The sequence below is a fragment of the Triticum urartu genome, chromosome 4A (genome assembly GCF_056163025.1).
Source record: "Triticum urartu cultivar PI428250 chromosome 4A, HENAU_Tu73, whole genome shotgun sequence".
Lineage (NCBI taxonomy): Eukaryota > Viridiplantae > Streptophyta > Magnoliopsida > Poales > Poaceae > Triticum > Triticum urartu.
Window position 1 is genome coordinate 461,791,926 of NC_141876.1, and position 18,663 is coordinate 461,810,588.

The following is an 18,663-nucleotide window of genomic DNA, read 5'->3' on the forward strand; positions in this document are numbered from 1 at the left end:
TCCCTAGTCCCTGCATTAGGTAATACGCAAGTGCACTTTGTTTGGTTGGCTACATTGGCCCTAGCGCCATATGAACATGGCGTTTGGTTGCATACAGCGTACATGTTGTGCTTACCTTGTACCCTAGTTGGTGAGCTTACCCACAATGATCACACCTAGCACATCAACGCCACAACACAGCAATGGTGATGAACTGGGCGAAGATGATGAAGTTCTTCAGCTTCAGGCCGAACTGACGATCCACCTTAGCAGCTTCCACTTTGACAGCTCCAACCTTGGCACTGTCGACAATGCTGCCTCCGTGCTTTCGCACCCAGGCGGAGTAAGCTTGTTCTGCTGCCTGCCTAGTCTTGAACCCTCTATAGTTGTTGTTGCTATACTATGCCACTTGTGCATTGGTTTCCTCCCATGAACTATAAATCCCTGGAACCTCACCGATGAACACGGCATACCACTTGCCCTAGCAATGCACAAGAGCAAGAGTTGAAGCAGCAAATCAATGGAGCACAAGTAGCAAGCAAAGTAGCACACAAACAACAATGGAGCAGAAGAGAAGTAAATCATGCATGATCATATGGCATAGCAAGTTCAACCTACCAATACCTTGGTGTTAACCTACCACCACATCCAAAAGAGGGTGTCGTCCTACCACCGCAAGTTCACCATCAGCGTGAGGGGTCAGTATATACCACCTCACCAAAATATACAGACCATCAAATAGTTTTTGAGCCCTAGCTACACAAAATGTACGTTGTCATCGTCATCATCGTCGTCGTCGCCACCGCCATTGTCGAGGATCATGCACGCTCACAGGCAGCACTACTCTAGTAGTAGTGCTTGCTGATACGTCTCCAACGTATCTATAATTTTTGATTGCTCCATGCTATATTATCTACTGTTTTGGACTATATTGGGCTTTATTTTTCCACTTTTATATTATTTTTGGGACTAACCTATTAACCGGAGGCCCAGCCCAGAATTGTTGTTTTTTGCCTATTTCAGTGTTTCGAAGAAACGGAATATCAAACGTGATGGGGAACGTAGCAATAATTCAAAATTTTCCTACGTGTCACCAAGATCAATCTATGGAGTCATCTAGCAATGAGGGAGGAGTGGATCTACATACCCTTGTAGATCGCGCGCGGAAGCATTCAAGAGAACGGGGTTGATGGAGTCGTACTCGTCGTGATCCAAATCACCGATGATCCTAGCGCCGAACGGACGGCACCTCCGCGTTTAACACACGTACGGAGCAGCGACGTCTCCTCCTTCTTGATCCAGCAAGGGGGGAGGAGAGGTTGATGGAGATCCAGCAGCACGACGGCGTGGTGGTGGAAGTAGCGGGATTCCAACAGAGCTTTGCCAAGCGCTGCGGGAGGAGGGAGATGTGTCATGGGAGGGAGAGGGAGGCGCCAGGGCTTAGGTATGGTTGCCCTCCCTTCCCCCCACTATATATAGGGCCAAGGGAGAGGGGGAGGGCGCAGCCTTGCCCCTTCCTCCAAGGAAGGGTGCGGCCAAGGGGGGGAGGAGTCCATCCTCCCCAAGGCACCTCGGAGGTGCCTTCCCCCTTTAGGACTCTCCCTTTTCCTCTACTCTTGGCGCATGGGCCTCTTGGGGCTAGTGCCCTTGGCCCATATAGGCCAAGGCGCACCCCCTACAGCTCATGTGGCCCCCCGGGGCAGGTGGCCCCACCCGGTGGACCCCCGGGACCCTTCCGGTGGTCCCGGTACAATACCGATGACCCCGAAACTTGTCCCGGTGGCCGAAATAGCACTTCCTATATATAATTCTTTACCTCCGGACCCTTCCGGAACTCCTCGTGACGTCCGGGATCTCATCCGGGACTCCGAACAACTTTTGGGTTACCGCATACTAATATCTCTATAACCCTAGCGTCACCGAACCTTAAGTGTGTAGACCCTACGGGTTCGGGAGACATGCAGACATGACCGAGATGACTCTCCGGTCAATAACCAACAGCGGGATCTGGATACCCATGTTGGCTCCCACATGTTCCACGATGATCTCATCGGATGAACCACGATGTCAAGGACTTAATCAATCCCGTATACAATTCCCTTTGTCTAGCGGTACGATACTTGCCCGAGATTCGATCGTCGGTATCCCGATACCTTGTTCAATCTCGTTACCGGTAAGTCTCTTTACTCGTTCCGTAACACATCATACCGTGATCAACTCCTTGATCACATTGTGCACATTATGATGATGTCCTACCGAGTGGGCCTAGAGATACCTCTCCGTCACACGGAGTGACAAATCCCAGTCTCGATTCGTGCCAACCCAACAGACACTTTCGGAGATACCCGTAGTGCACCTTTATAGTCACCCAGTTACGTTGTGACGTTTGGTACACCCAAAGCACTCCTACAGTATCCGGGAGTTGCACAATCTCATGGTCTAAGGAAATGATACTTGACATTAGAAAAGCTTTAGCATACGAACTACATGATCTTGTGCTAGGCTTAGGATTGGGTCTTGTCCATCACATCATTCTCCTAATGATGTGATCCCGTTATCAACGACATCCAATGTCCATGGTCAGGAAACCGTAACCATCTATTGATGAATGAGCTAGTCAACTAGAGGCTTACTAGGGACATGGTGTTGTCTATGTATCCACACATGTATCTGAGTTTCCTATCAATACAATTCTAGCATGGATAATAAACGATTATCATGAACAAGGAAATATAATAATAACTAATTTATTATTGCCTCTAGGGCATATTTCCAACAGTCTCCCACTTGCACTAGAGTCAATAATCCAGTTCACATCGATATGTGATTAACACTCAAGGTCACATCCCCATGTGACTAACACCCAAAGAGTTTACTAGAGTCAATCATCTAGTTCACATTTACCATGTGATTAACACTCGATGAGTTCTGGGTTTGATCATGTTATGCTTGTGAGAGAGGTTTTAGTCAACGGGTCTGAACCTTTCAGATCCGTGTGTGCTTTACAAATCTCTATGTCATCTCCTAGATGCAGCTACCACGCTCTATTTGGAGCTATTCCAAATAACGGTTCTACTATACGAATCCAGTTTACTACTCAGAATAATCTGGATTAGTGTCAAAGTTTGCATCGGCGTAACCCTTTACGACGAACTCTTTTACCACCTCCATAATCGAGAAAATTCCTTAGTCCACCAGTTACTAAGGATAACTTTGACCGCTGTCCTGTGATCCATTCTTAGATCACTCTTGTACCCCTTGACTGACTCATGGCAAGGCACATTTCAGGTGCGGTACACGGCATAGCATACTGTAGAGCCTATGTCTTAAGCATAGGGGACGACCTTCGTCCTTTCTCTCTATTCTGCCGTGGTCGAGCTTTAAGTCTTAACTTCATACCTTACAACTCAGGCAAGAACTCCTTCTTTGACTGATCCATCTTGAACACCTTCAAGATCATGTCAAGGTATGTGCTCATTTGAAAGTACCATTAAGCGTTTTGATCTATCCTTATAGATCTTGATGCTCAATGTTCAAGTAGCTTGATCCAGGCTTTCCATTGAAAAACACTTTCCAAATAACCCTATATGCTTTCCAGAAATTCTACGTCATTTCTGATCAACAATATGTCAACAACATATATTTATCAGAAATTCTATAGTGCTCCCACTCACTTCTTTGGAAATACAAGTTTCTCATAAACTTTGTATACACTCAAAATCTTTGATCATCTCATCAAAGCATACATTCCAACTCCGAGATGCTTACTCCTATCCTCAGAAGGATTGCTGGAGCTTTGCATACTTATTAGCATCTTTCAGGATTGACAAAACCTTTCGGTTGTATCACATACAACCTTTCCTCAAGAAAATCATCGAGGAAACAATGTTTGACATCCTATCTGCAAGATTTCATAAATAATGCAGTAATCGCTAATATAATTCCAACAGACTCTTGGCATCGCTACGAGTGAGAAAGTCTCATCGTAGTCAACTCCTTGAACTTGTCGGAAAACATCTTAACGACAAGTCGAGCTTTCTTAATGGTGACATTTACCATCATTGTCCGTCTTCCTTTTAAAATCCATCTGCACTCAATAGCCTTACGACCATCGAGCCGTTCTGCCAAAGTCTACACTTTGTTTTCATACATGGATCCTCTCTCGGATTTTATGGCCTCGAGCCATTTATCGGAATCTGGGCCCACCATCGCTTCTCCATAGCTCGTAGGTTCATTGTTGTCTAGCAACATGACTTCCAAGACAGGATCACGTACCACTCTGAAGTAGTACGCATCCTTGTCATCCCACGAGGTTTGGTAGTGACTTGATCTAAAGTTTCATGATCACTATCATAAGCTTCCACTTCAATTGGTGTAGGTGCCATAGGAACAACTTCCTGTGCCCTGCCACACACTAGTTGAAGAGACGGTTTAATAACCTCATCAAGTCTCCACCATCCTCCCACTCAATTCTTTCGAGAGAAACTTTTCCTCGAGAAAGGACCCGATTCTAGAAACAATCCCTTATTGCTTTCGGATCTGAGACAGGAGGTATACCCAATTGTTTTAGGTGTCATATGAAGATGCATTTATCCGCTTTGGGTTCGAGCTTATCAGCCTGAAACTTTTTTCACATAAGCGTCGCAGCCCCAAACTTTTAAGAAATGACAGCTTAGGTTTCTCTAAACCATAGTTCATACGGTGTCATCTCATTGGAATTACGTGGTGCCCTATTTAAAGTGAATGTGGTTGTCTTTAATGCCTAACCCATAAACTATCGTGGTAATTCGATAAGAGACATCATGGTATGCATCATATCCAATAGGGTGCAGTTATGATGTTCGGACACACCATCACACTATGGTGTTCCAGGCTGTATTAGTTGTGAAACAATTTCCACAATGTCTTAATTCTGTGCCAAACTCGTAATTCAGATATTCATCTCTATGATCATATCATAGATATTTTATCCTCTTGTCACGACGATCTTTCAACTTCACCCTGAAATTACTTGAACCTTTCAATAATTCAGACTCGTGATTCATCAAGTAAATATACTCAACATCTACTCAAATCATCTGTGAAGTAAGAACATAACGATATCCACTACATGCCTCAGCACTCATTGGATTGCACACATCAAAATGTATTACTTCCAACAAGTTGCTTTCTAGTTCCATTTTACTGAAAACGAGGCTTTCAGTCATCTTGCCCATGTGGTATGATTTGCATGTCTCAAGTGATTCAAAATCAAGTGAGTCCAAATGCTCCATTTGCATGGAGTTTCTTCATGCATATACACCAATAGACATGGTTCACATGCCTCAAACTTTTCAAAAACGAGTGAGCCCAAAGATCCATCAACATGGAGCTTCTTCATGCGTTTTATACCGATATGACTTACGTGGCAGTGCCACAAGTAGGTGGTACTATCATTACTATCTTATATCTTTTGGCATGAACATGTGTATCACTATGATCGAGATTCAATGAACCATTCATTTTAGGTGCAAGACCATTGAAGGTATTATTCAAATAAACAGAGTAACCATTATTCTCCTTAAATGAATAACCGTATTGCGATAGACATAATCCAGTCATGTCTATGCTCAATGCAAACACCAAATAACAATTATTTAGGTTTTAATACCAATCTCGATGGTAGAGGGAGCGTACGATATTTGATCATATCAATCATTGGTAACACTTCCAACACATATCGTCATCTCACCTTTAGCTAATCTCCGTTTATTCCGTAGCTTTTATTTCGAGTTACTAACACTTAGCAACCGAACCGGTATCTAATACCCTGATGCTACTAGGAGTACTAGTAAAGTACACATCAACACAATGTATATCCAATATACTTCTATCGACTTTGCCAGCCTTCTCATCTACCAAGTATCTAGGGTAATTCTGCTCCAGTGGTTGTTCCCCTTATTACAGAAGCACTCAGTCTCGGGTTTGGGTTCAACCTTGGGTTTCTTCACTAGAGCAGCAGCTGAATTGCCGTTTCATGAAGTATCCCTTTGTTCCCTTGCCCTTCTTGAAACTAGTGGTTTCACCAACCATCAACAATTGATGCTCCTTCTTGATTTCTACTTTCGCGGTGTCAAACATCGCGAATATCTCAAGGATCATCATATATGTCCTTGATATATCATAGTTCATCACGAAGCTCTAGCAGCTTGGTGGTAATGACTTCGGAGAACCATCACTATTTCATCTGGAAGATCAACTCCCACTCGATTCAAGCGATTGTTGTACTCAGACAATCTGAACACAAGCACAACAATTGAGCTTTTCTCCTTAGTTTGTAGGCTAAGAAAATCGTCGGAGGTCTTATACCTCTTGACGTGGGCACGAGCCTGAAATCCCAATTTCAGCCCTCGAAACATCTCATATGTTTTGCGACGTTTCAAAAACGTCTTCGGTGCCTCAATTCTAAACCGTTTAACTGAACTATCACGTAGTTATCAAAATGTGTATGTCAGATGTTCGCAACATCCACAGACGACGTTCGAGGTTCAGCACACTGAGCGGTGCATTAAGGACATAAGCCTTCTATGAAGCAATGAGGACAATCCTCAGTTTATGGACCTAGTCCGCATAATTGCTACTATCAACTTTCAACTAAATTTTCTCTAGGAACATATCTAAACAGTAGAACAGAAGCGCGAGCTATGACATAATTTGCGAAGACCTTTTGACTATGTTCAGGATAATTAAGTTCATCTTATGAACTCCCACTAAGATAGACATCCCTCTAGTCATCTAAGTGATTACATGATCCGAGTCAACTAGGCCGTGTCCGATCATCACGTGAGACGGACTAGTCAACATCGGTGAACATCTTCATGTTGATCGTATCTACCATACGACTCATGCTCGACCTTTCGGTCTTCTGTGTTCCGAGGCCATGTCTGTACACATGCTAGGCTCGTCAAGTCAACCTAAGTGTTTTGTGTGTGTAAATCTGTCTTACACCCGTTGTATGTGAACGTTAGAATCTATCACACCCGATCATCACGTGGTGCTTCGAAACAATGAACTGTCGCAACGGTGCACAGTTAGGGGGAACACTTTCTTGAAATTTTAGTGAGGGATCATCTTATTTACTACCGTCGTTCTAAGTAAACAAGATGTATAAACATGATAAACATCACATGCAATCAAATAATAGTGACATGATATGGCCAATATCATATAGCTCCTTTGATCTCCATCTTGGGGCTCCATGATCATCTTGTCACCGGCATGACACCATGATCTCCATCATCATGATCTCCATCATCATGTCTCCATGAAGTTGTCACATCATCTATTACTTCTACTACTACAGCTAACGGTTAGCAATAAAGTAAAGTAATTACATGACGTTTATGTTGACACGCAGGTCATAAATAAATTAAGACAACTCCTATGGCTCCTGCCGGTTGTCATACTCATCGACATGCAAGTCGTGATTCCTATTACAAGAACATGATCAATCTCATACATCACATATATCATTCATCACATCCTTTTGGCCATATCACATCACATAGCATACCCTGCAAAAACAAGTTAGACGTCCTCTAATTGTTGTTTGCATGTTTTACGTGGCTGCTATGGGTTTCTAGCAAGAACGTTTCTTACCTACGCAAAAACCACAACGTGATATGCCAATTGCTATTTACCCTTCATGAGGACCCTTTTCATCGAATCCGATCCGACTAAAGTGGGAGAGACAGACACCCGCCAGCCACCTAATGCAACTAGTGCATGTCAGTCGGTGGAACCGGTCTCACATAAGCATACGTGTAAGGTTGGTCCGGGCCGCTTCATCCCACGATGCCGCCGAATCAAGATAAGACTAGTAACGGCAAGCATATTGAACAAAATCAACGCCCACAACTACTTTGTGTTCTACTCGTGCATAGAAACTACGCATAGACCTAGCTCATGATGCCACTGTTGGGGAACGTAGCAATAATTCAAAATTTTCCTACGTGTCACCAAGATCAATCTATGGAGTCATCTAGCAATGAGGGAGGAGTGGATCTACATACCCTTGTAGATCGCGCACGGAAGCATTCAAGAGAACGGGGTTGATGGAGTCGTACTCGTCGTGATCCAAATCACCGATGATCCTAGCGCCGAACGGACGGCACCTCCGCGTTCAACACACGTACGGAGCAGCGACGTCTCCTCCTTCTTGATCCAGCAAGGGGGGAGGAGAGGTTGATGGAGATCCAGCAGCACGACGGCGTGGTGGTGGAAGTAGCGGGATTACAACAGGGCTTTGCCAAGCGCTGCGGGAGGAGGGAGATGTGTCATGGGAGGGAGAGGGAGGCGCCAGGGCTTAGGTATGGTTGCCCTCCCTTCCCCCCACTATATATAGGGCCAAGGGAGAGGGGGAGGGCGCAGCCTTGCCCCTTCCTCCAAGGAAGGGTGCGGCCAAGGGGGGGAGGAGTCCATCCTCCCCAAGGCACCTCGGAGGTGCCTTCCCCCTTTAGGACTCTCCCTTTTCCTCTACTCTTGGCGCATGGGCCTCTTGGGGCTGGTGCCCTTGTCCCATATAGGCCAAGGCGCACCCCCTACAGCCCATGTGGCCCCCCGGGGCAGATGGCCCCACCCGGTGGACCCCCGGGACCCTTCCGGTGGTCCCGGTACAATACCGATGACCCCGAAACTTGTCCCGATGGCCGAAATAGCACTTCCTATATATAATTCTTTACCTCCGGACCCTTCCGGAACTCCTCGTGACGTCCGGGATCTCATCCGGGACTCCGAACAACTTTCGGGTTACCGCATACTAATATCTCTATAACCCTAGCGTCACCGAACCTTAAGTGTGTAGACCCTACGGGTTCGGGAGACATGCAGACATGACCGAGATGACTCTCCGGTCAATAACCAACAGCGGGATCTGGATACCCATGTTGGCTCCCACATGTTCCACGATGATCTCATCGGATGAACCACGATGTCAAGGACTTAATCAATCCCGTATACAATTCCCTTTGTCTAGCGGTACGATACTTGCCCGAGATTCGATCGTCGGTATCCCGATACCTTGTTCAATCTCGTTACCGGCAAGTCTCTTTACTCGTTCCGTAACACATCATCCCGTGATCAACTCCTTGATCACATTGTGCACATTATGATGATGTCCTACCGAGTGGGCCTAGAGATACCTCTCCGTCACACGGAGTGACAAATCCCAGTCTCGATTCGTGCCAACCCAACAGACACTTTCGGAGATACCCGTAGTGCACCTTTATAGTCACCCAGTTACGTTGTGACGTTTGGTACACCCAAAGCACTCCTACGGTATCCGGGAGTTGCACAATCTCATGGTCTAAGGAAATGATACTTGACATTAGAAAAGCTTTAGCATACGAACTACATGATCTTGTGCTAGGCTTAGGATTAGGTCTTGTCAATCACATCATTCTCCTAATGATGTGATCCCGTTATCAACGACATCCAATGTCCATGGTCAGGAAACCGTAACCATCTATTGATGAACGAGCTAGTCAACTAGAGGCTTACTAGGGACATGGTGTTGTCTATGTATCCACACATGTATCTGAGTTTCCTATCAATACAATTCTAGCATGGATAATAAACGATTATCATGAACAAGGAAATATAATAATAACTAATTTATTATTGCCTCTAGGGCATATTTCCAACAAAACGGAGTCCAAACGGAATAAAATCTTCGGGAACGTGATTTTCTCATCGAACGTGATCCAGGAGACTTGGACCCTGCTCCAAGGAACAAAAGAGGCGGTCACGAGGGTGGGGGCGCCCTCCCCTAGGGCGCCCCCTGCCTCGTGGGCCCCTCGTTGCTCCTCCGGCGTACTTCCTCATATATATACACACGTACCCCCAAACGATCAGAACAGGAGCCAAAAACCTAATTCCACCACCGCAACTTTCTGTATCCATGAGATCCCATCTTGGGGCCTGTTCCGGAGCTCCGCCGGAAGAGGGTCGTCATCACGGAGGGCTTATACATCACCATAGCCTCTCCGATGAAGTGTGAGTAGTTTACCTCAGACCTTTGGGTCCATAGTTAGTAGCTAGATGGCTTCTTCTCTCTCTTTGAATCTCAATAGAAAGTTCTCCCCCTCTCTTGTGGAGATCTATTTGATGTAATCTTCTTTTTGCGGTGTGTTTGTTGAGACCGATGAATTGTGGGTTTATGATAAAGTCTATCTATGAATAATATTTGAATCTTCTCTGAATTCTTTTATGTATGATTGGTTATCTTTGCAAGTCTATTCGAATTATCCATTTGGTTTGGCCAACTAGATTGGTAGTTCTTGCCATGGGAGAAGTGCTTAGTTTTGGGTTCGATCTTCTGGTGTCCTTACCCAGTGACAGAAGGGGCAGCAAGGCACGTATTGTATCGTTGCCATCGAGGATAACAAGATGGGGTTTATTTCATATTGCATGAATTTATCTCTCTACATCATGTCATCTTGCTTAAGGCATTACTCTATCTTTAACTTAATACTCTAGATGCATGCTGGATAGCGGTCGATGAGTGGAGTAATAGTAGTAGATGCAGAATTGTTTCGATCTACTTGTCACGGACGTGATGCCTATATACATGATCATGCCTAGATATTCTCATAATTATGCACAATTCTATCAATTGCTCAACAGTAATTTGTTCATCCAGCGTAGAATACTTATGCTCTTGAGAGAAGCCATTAGTGAAACCTATGGCCCCCGGGTCTATTCTCATCATATCAATCTCCATCACTTTAATATTGTTTTGCTATTTACTTTGCCTTTACTTTTTACCTTGCATCTTTATATCAAAAATACCAAAAATATTCTATCTATCAGATCTCACTCTCGTAACTGATCGTGAACGGCTTGACAACCCCTAATCGCGTTGGTTGCGAGCAGCTATCGCTTTGTGTAGGTACGAGGGACTTGAGCGTGGCCTCCTACTGGATTGATACCTTGGTTCTCAAAAACTGAGGGAAATACTTACGCTACTCTGCTGCATCATCCCTTCCTCTTCGGGGAAAACCAACGCAAGCTCAAGACGTAGCAAGAAGGATTTCTGGCGCCGTTGCCGGGGAGTCTACGCAAAAAGTCAATATACCAAGTACCCATCATAATCCCTATCTCTCGCATTACATTATTTGCCATTTGCCTCTCGTTTTCCTCTCCCCCACTTCACCCTTGCCGTTTTATTTGCCCTCTCTCTATATCCTCTCTCTCTATTTGCCTTTTTGTTTGCTAGTGTGCTAGTTTGTTTGCGTGCCGTCATGGATAGTCTCATTTCTTCTCCGTTGTCTCCCGAGAGTGAAGTTCTAAATTTTAAACAAAGGGAGGGGGAAAATCTAAAAGATGCTTGGTATAGAATTTGCAATGCTCAAAATAGATCTACCAGAAAACAATCTACCTTAGTTCTTCTCCGCAATTTTTATGTAGGTATTAATCCTTGGAATAAATATATCCTCGATACCATTACCGGAGGGAACTTCTTGGGTAGCCATACTTTTGATTCTTATAATGCTATGATAGATTTATTTGGCTCACCACCTCTTTTGGTTAATGGAACCATGTTAACTTTGGAGCATGTTATGCAAAGACTTGAAATTATTGAAAATAAAGTTGCTACTATTGAATCAATTGAAAATCTAGATAAAAAGATCCACAATCAAATTACTCAACATGGATCTAAGGTAGGAATGACTTTGAAAAATATTAAGGAAAAGGAACCCATAGTTAATAAGAAGATGAACTTAGATTCTACTAGAATTGATAAACTTGAGGGTATCATTACAAATTTGGGAACCGCTTTTTCTTCGGTAAAGAATACCCCTAGTCCTCCTACTAAAATTGCCAAGTTTATGTATGCCCCTAAAAATAAGGGTGAATCACCTAGTAAGGAAACTGCGGATCTTAAATCTACAAGTATTCATCCCAATCTTTTTGCTATCATTAAGGAACCATTTATTGCAAATGAATTTTTCAATCTTGTGCCTAAAAGTTTGATAATTAATAAAAAGAAATAAATTCCTAAAGATGGTAGATGCCTAATTGAAGAATTGCCTACCAAAGATGGCAATACCTAGATCTATTCTTGCTTGTTATGCCTAGCTAGGGGCGTTAAACGATAGCGCTTGTTGGGAGGCAACCCAATTTTATTTTTATTCCTTGCTATTTGCTCCTGTTTAGTAATAAATAAATTATTTAGCCTCTGTTTAGGTTGTGTTTTTTGTGTTTAATTAGTGTTTGTGCCAAGTAGAACCGTTGGGAAGACTTGGGGAAAGTCTTGTTGAACTTGCTGTAAAAAACAGAAACTTTAGCGCTCACGAGAACTGCTGTCATTTTTATTTGAAGAATGCTATTTAGTTAATTGTTTTTGCAGATAGATAAATTCCTCATGTCCAGCAATTTATTTTAGAATTTTTGAGGTTCCAGATCTTGCGCTAGCTACAGATTACTACAGACTGTTATGTTTTTGACAGATTCTGTTTTTCGTGTGTTGTTTGCTTATTTTGATGAATCTATGGCTAGTAAAATAGTTTATAATCCATAGAGAAGTTGGAATACAGTAGGCTTAACACCAATATAAATAAAGAATGAGTTCATTACAGTACCTTGAAGTGGTCTTTTGTTTTCTTTCGCTAACGGAGCTCACGAGTTTTCTATTTTGAGTTTTGTGTTGTGAAGTTTTCAAGTTTTGGGTGAATTCTTTTGATGGATCATGGAACAAGGAGTGGCAAGAGCCTAAGCTTGGGGATGCCCATGGCACCCCCTAGATAATCCAAGGACACCAAAAAGTTAAAGCTTGGGGATGCCCCGGAAGGCATCCCCTTTTTTCGTCCACTTCCATCGGTAATTTACTTGGAGCTATATTTTAATTCACCAACATGATATGTGTTTTGCTTGGAGCGTCTTGTATTATTTGTGTCTTTGTTTGCTAGTATACCACAATCATCCTTGCTGTACACACATTTTGAGAGAGCCATACATGAATTAAAATTTGATAGAATACTCTATGTGCTTCACTTATATCTTTTGAGCTAGATAATTTTGCTCTATGTGCTTCACTTATATCTTTTGAGCTAGATAATTTTGCGCTATGTGCTTCACTTATATCTTTCGAGCTAGATAATTTTGCTCTATGTGCTTCACTTATATCCTTCGAGTTAGATAATTTTGCTCTATGTGCTTCACTTAGATCTTTTAGAGCACGGTGGTGGATTTGTTTTAAAGAAACTATTGATCTCTCATGCTTCACTTAAATTAATTTGAGAGTCTCTTAAATAGCATGGTAATTTTCCTAATAATAATATGCTTGGTATTTAAGATTTGTGAAACTTTCTTTCGAGTGTGTTGAATACTAAGAAAAGATTGAAGCATGATAATTGTTTTGAGATATGGATGTGATAATATTAAAGTCATGCTAGTTGAGTAGTTGTGAATTTAAAGAATACTTGTGTTGAAGTTTGTGATTCCCGTAGCATGCACGTATGGTGAACCGTTATGTGATGAAGTCGGAGCATGATTTATTTATTGATTGTCTTCCTTATGAGTGGCGGTCGGGGATGAGCGATGGTTTTTTCCTACCAATCTATCCCCCTAGGAGCATGCACGTAGTACTTTGCTTTGATAGCTTCTAAATTTTTGCAATAAGTATATGAGTTTTTTATGACTAATGTTGAGTGCATGGATTATACGCACTCTCACCCTTCCACCCTTGCTAGCCTCTCTAATACCGCGCAACTTTCGTCGGTATCATACACCTACCATATACCTTCCTCAAAACAGCCACCATACTTACCTATTATGGCATTTCCATAGCCATTCCAAGATATATTTCCATGCAACTTTCCACCATATAGTTCATCATGACACATTCATCATTGTCATATTGCATATCCCGGTACACCGCCGGATGCATTCACATAGAGTCATATTTTGTTCTAAGTATCGAGTTGTAATTGTTGAGTTGTAAGAAAAATAAAAGTGTGATGATCATCATTATTAGAGCATTGTCCTAGTGAGGAAAGAATGATGGAGACTATGATTCTCCCACAAGTCAGGATGAGACTCCGGACGAAAAAAGAGAGGCCAAAGAAGCCCCAAAAAAGAGAAAGGCCATAAAAAAAGAGAAAGGCCATATAAAAATAAAAATAATAATATAAAAAATGAGAGAAAAAGAGAGAAGGGACAATGCTACTATCCTTTTACCACACTTGTGCTTCAAAGTAGCACCATGATCTTCATAGTAGAGAGTCTCTCATGTTATCACTTTCATATACTAGTGGGAATCTTTCATTATAGAACTTGGCTTGTATATTCCAATGATGGGCTTCCTCAAATTGCCCTAGGTCTTCATGAGCAAGCAAGTTGGATGCACACCCACTAGTTTCTTTTGTTGAGCTTTCATATATTTATAGCTCTAGTGCATCCGTTGCATGGCAATCCCTACTCACTCACATTGATATCTATTAATGGGCATCTCCATAGCCCGTTGATACGCCTAGTTGATGTGAGACTATATTCTCCCTTTTTGTCTTCTCCACAACCACCATTCTATTCCACCTATAGTGCTATATCCATGGCTCATGCTCATGTATTGCGTGAAGATTGAAAAAGTTTTGAAAAAGTTAGAGTATGAAACAATTGCTTGGCTTGTCATCGGGTTTGTGCATGATTTAAATACTTTGTGTGGGGAAGATGGAGCATAGCCAGACTATATGATTTTGTAGGGATAACTTTCTTTAGCCATGTTATTTTGAGAAGACATAATTTCTTTGTTAGTATGCTTGAAGTATTATTATTTTCTATGTCAATATAAACCTTTGTCTTGTATCTTTCTAATCAATATTCATACCACAATTAAGAAGATTTGCATTGAAATTATGCCAAGTAGCACTCCACATCAAAAATTCTCTTTTTATCATTTACCTACTCGAGGACGAGCAAGAATTAAGCTTGGGGATGCCTGATACGTCTCTAACGTATCTATAATTTTTTATTGTTCCATGCTATATTATCTACTGTTTTGGACTATATTGGGCTTTATTTTCCACTTTTATATTATTTTTGGGACTAACCTATTAACCGGAGGCCCAGCCCAGAATTGCTGTTTTTTTTGCCTATTTCAGTGTTTCGAAAAAACGGAATATCAAACGGAGTCCAAACGGAATAAAATCTTCGGGAACGTGATTTTCTCACCGAACGTGATCCAACAGACTTGGACCCTGCTCCAAGGAACAAAAGAGGCGGTCACGAGGGTGGGGGCGCCCCCTCCCTAGGGCGCGCCCCCTGCCTCGTGGGCCCCTCGTTGCTCCTCCAGCGTACTTCTTCCTCCTATATATGCACACGTACCCCCAAACGATCAAAACAGGAGCCAAAAACCTAATTCCACCGCCACAACTTTCTGTATCCACGAGATCCCATCTTGGGGCCTGTTCCGGAGCTCCGCCGGAAGAGGGCCGTCATCACGGAGGGCTTCTACATCACCATAGCCTCTCCGATGAAGTGTGAGTAGTTTACCTCAGACCTTCGGGTCCATAGTTAGTAGCTAGATGGCTTCTTCTCTCTCTTTGAATCTCAATACAAAGTTCTCCCCCTCTCTTGTGGAGATCTATTCGATGTAATCTTCTTTTTGCGGTGTGTTTGTTGAGATCGATGAATTGTGGGTTTATGATCAAGTCTATCTATGAATAATATTTGAATCTTCTCTGAATTCTTTTATGTATGATTGGTTATATTTGCAAGTCTCTTCGAATTATTTGTTTGGTTTGGCCAACTAGATTGGTAGTTCTTGCCATGGGAGAAGTGCTTAGCTTTGGGTTCGATCTTGCGGTGTCCTTACCCAGTGACAGAAGGGGCAGCAAGGCACGTATTGTATCGTTGCCATCGAGGATAACAAGATGGGGTTTATTTCATATTGCATAAATTTATCTCTCTACATCATGTCATCTTGCTTAAGGCGTTACTCTGTTTTTAACTTAATACTCTAGATGCATGCTGGATAGCGGTCGATGAGTGGAGTAATAGTAGTAGATGCAGAATCGTTTCGATCTACTTGTCACGAACGTGATGCCTATATACATGATCATGCCTAGATATTCTCATAATTATGCACAATTCTATCAATTGCTCAACAGTAATTTGTTCACCCACCGTAGAATACTTATGCTCTTGAGATAAGCCATTAGTGAAACCTATGGCCCCCGGGTCTATTCTCATCATATCAATCTCCATCACTTTAATATTATTTTGCTATTTACTTTGCCTTTACTTTTTACCTTGCATCTTTATATCAAAAATACCAAAAATATTCTATCTATCAGATCTCACTCTCGTAAGTGACCGTGAAGGGCTTGACAACCCCTAATCGCGTTGGCTGCGAGTAGCTATCGCTTTGTGCAGGTACGAGGGACTTGAGCGTGGCCTCCTACTGGATTGATACCTTGGTTCTCAAAAATTGAGGGAAATACTTACGCTACTCTGCTGCATCATCCCTTCCTCTTCGGGGAAAACCAACGCAAGCTCAAGACGTAGCACTTGCCCAGCCAACTCCTGAGCCACAACACCCTGTGAGCGTCGGCCATGGCAACGAACCCAACACCCTGGGCCTTGTTGTCAAGCAGGTGGCTGAGAGCTGCCATGAGAGCCTCGTCGCTGAATCCACCCTGGGTCATGACAGCGCCATACAGGTCAGGGTGGACGTCGAGGGGCTTGCACTCCCTGATGGCTGTTGCCACCTCCTTCACCGCCTCAGTCATGCTGCAAAAGACATTGATCTCCTCCTCCATCAGGCCTCCTCTCTTCCCCTTCCTATCATGGACGGGGTCAAATGGCTTGTTGAAGGGCTTCGTAGCGGGCTTGTCAGGGTCATCAAGGACCTCGACATCCGGTGTCCCAGGGAAGTCTGGCATGGGAGAACCAAGAGGCTCACCCGAGCCCATGGCATGCTTCCCAGTTGCCAGCTCGAAGGAGAAGATGTGTTGCATCTGGTTGTAATTCTGGATGGGTGTGTTGAGGAACTCAGTGTCCCTTGGGTGGTCCTAAGAATGAAACACAAGTGTTGTTAGTTGCGATTAGGAGTAGGCAATGGTGGACAGTATGAAAAGGAAGAGGGTTGTGAGCTAATCACGACATGGCCGGCGTAGTGCTCTGCCTCCAGAACTATGGAGCAAGTGTTCTCATCCCATGAGGCACCGCTAAGGTCTCTCAGCTTGGACACTTGGATCCATCGACTTCTCCACTTCCTCAGATGGTTGTACACCTGGGTGGCAGACACCTCTTGCCCACAGAACTCGAACACCTGCTTCACAATGGTGTTCAAGTGCACCTCCTTGAAGCCCTTGTCAGTCCTAACTCCACTAGAGATGAGCTCACACATCTTGTTCAGCACGAATGTGGACATGAACGGCTGCCACTTCATGTTGTTCGACCTACCATCCTTCTTTGCCTTTGCTGCTGTAGCTTGATTGCAGCGGCGGCAGCAGCAGCAGGAGTTGGCTCAACGAGCACTACTGGCACATAGAGGGAATCAGACTCAAACACCTCTGAATCAGGTGCCATCTCGGAAATAGGCTGCGATTCCTCGACAAACGATGGAGCAAACTGACTGTCGGACACGACAAGGGCCTGACTAAGATCTTGCGTCTGCGTGGTCATGTCCTACAATCGTAGCATGCATTGACAGTGAGTATAGCACACAATATACCGGACAATCCATGAAAGCAGGAGCATACATGTACATGGTTCATCACTATCATAGCAAGCACATGCTTCATCACTATCATACTAAGCATACCAAACAATCTATGAGCAGGAACATACATCTACAACAAACAGCATGCTACAAATGGACCACCAATAGCTACAAATCACAGATCTAAGCATGATTCAACACAAGCACAAGGTTCAACTTCAAACTCTACTACTAATCTAGCCTACCACATGCTTGAACATCTAGCCCTACCACAAATTGCAACCGCAGCATAGCAACCAACCATATCAGCTCACAGATCAGACCACTAATCAACCATGCATCTAGATCAAACCCTAGCTGCAGCTCAGATCTAGCTAGAAGGAACAGAGAGAAAGGGTGATTGAACTCACAGAGGCCAGGGCTGCAGCTTGAGGATGAGGGGGGACGGTGGTGGCCGGTGAATGAGCTCCAATGCTGTGGACCGCCGGCCGATGAAGATGTGCGGCTTACCTGCTCGTCATTGCCGATGCACGTCGGCGGGAAAGTGCGAACGGAGGAAGAATGGTGGCGGGAGTTGGGGCGGTGGGGGAGGGGCTAAATAGGGGTGGAGCGGCGGGAGGTGAGCTGAAATCCTCCCGTCGATTTTTCGGCGACGCGAGAAAGCTCGCGCCATCTCCCCTGCTCGCACGAGGGGAGAAGCGCGTCGCCCTCCCCTACTCGCCTGAGCCAGGCTCGCGAGCTACTGCCGATTCGTGCGTTTCCCCCGGGCCTGGCCTGGACATGCTTTAAGTTTCGTGCGATGCGGTCCGCACAGTGAATGCAGAAAACCAAACGGGCCAAATTCTTCCCGCCCGAGCCAGGCTGGGCCTAATGCGGGCAACCAAACACACCCTTTGTGAAAGCGTGTTCTTCTAGTTTTCATGACAATAAGGATGAAGATCTAAAAGTGATTGATGTGTCCCCTATTAAATCCTTATTTTGCA

General features: G+C 43.9%; 1 protein-coding gene across 1 annotated transcript; it reads right to left on the reverse strand.

Annotated features, from left to right (window-relative positions):
- Nucleotides 1–16,475: 16,475 nt before the first annotated feature.
- LOC147976168 (uncharacterized) lies at nt 16,476–17,407 on the reverse strand. Its single transcript, XM_087520755.1, has 2 exons — nt 17,117–17,407; nt 16,476–17,027 (listed from the first exon to the last, which is right to left on the reverse strand). The coding sequence occupies exons 1-2, from the start codon at nt 17,405–17,407 to the stop codon at nt 16,476–16,478; spliced, it is 843 nt and encodes a 280-aa protein (XP_087376881.1).
- Nucleotides 17,408–18,663: the final 1,256 nt, after the last annotated feature.

Coding starts and splice junctions, on each gene's coding strand:
- LOC147976168 (XM_087520755.1), bottom strand. CDS start 17,407: ATGAAGTGGCAGCCGTTCATGTCCACATTCGTGCTGAACAAGATGTGT. Junction 17,028..17,116: donor AGCACTACGCCGGCCATGTC/GTGATTAGCTCA, acceptor TTTCATTCTTAG/GACCACCCAAGGGACACTGA.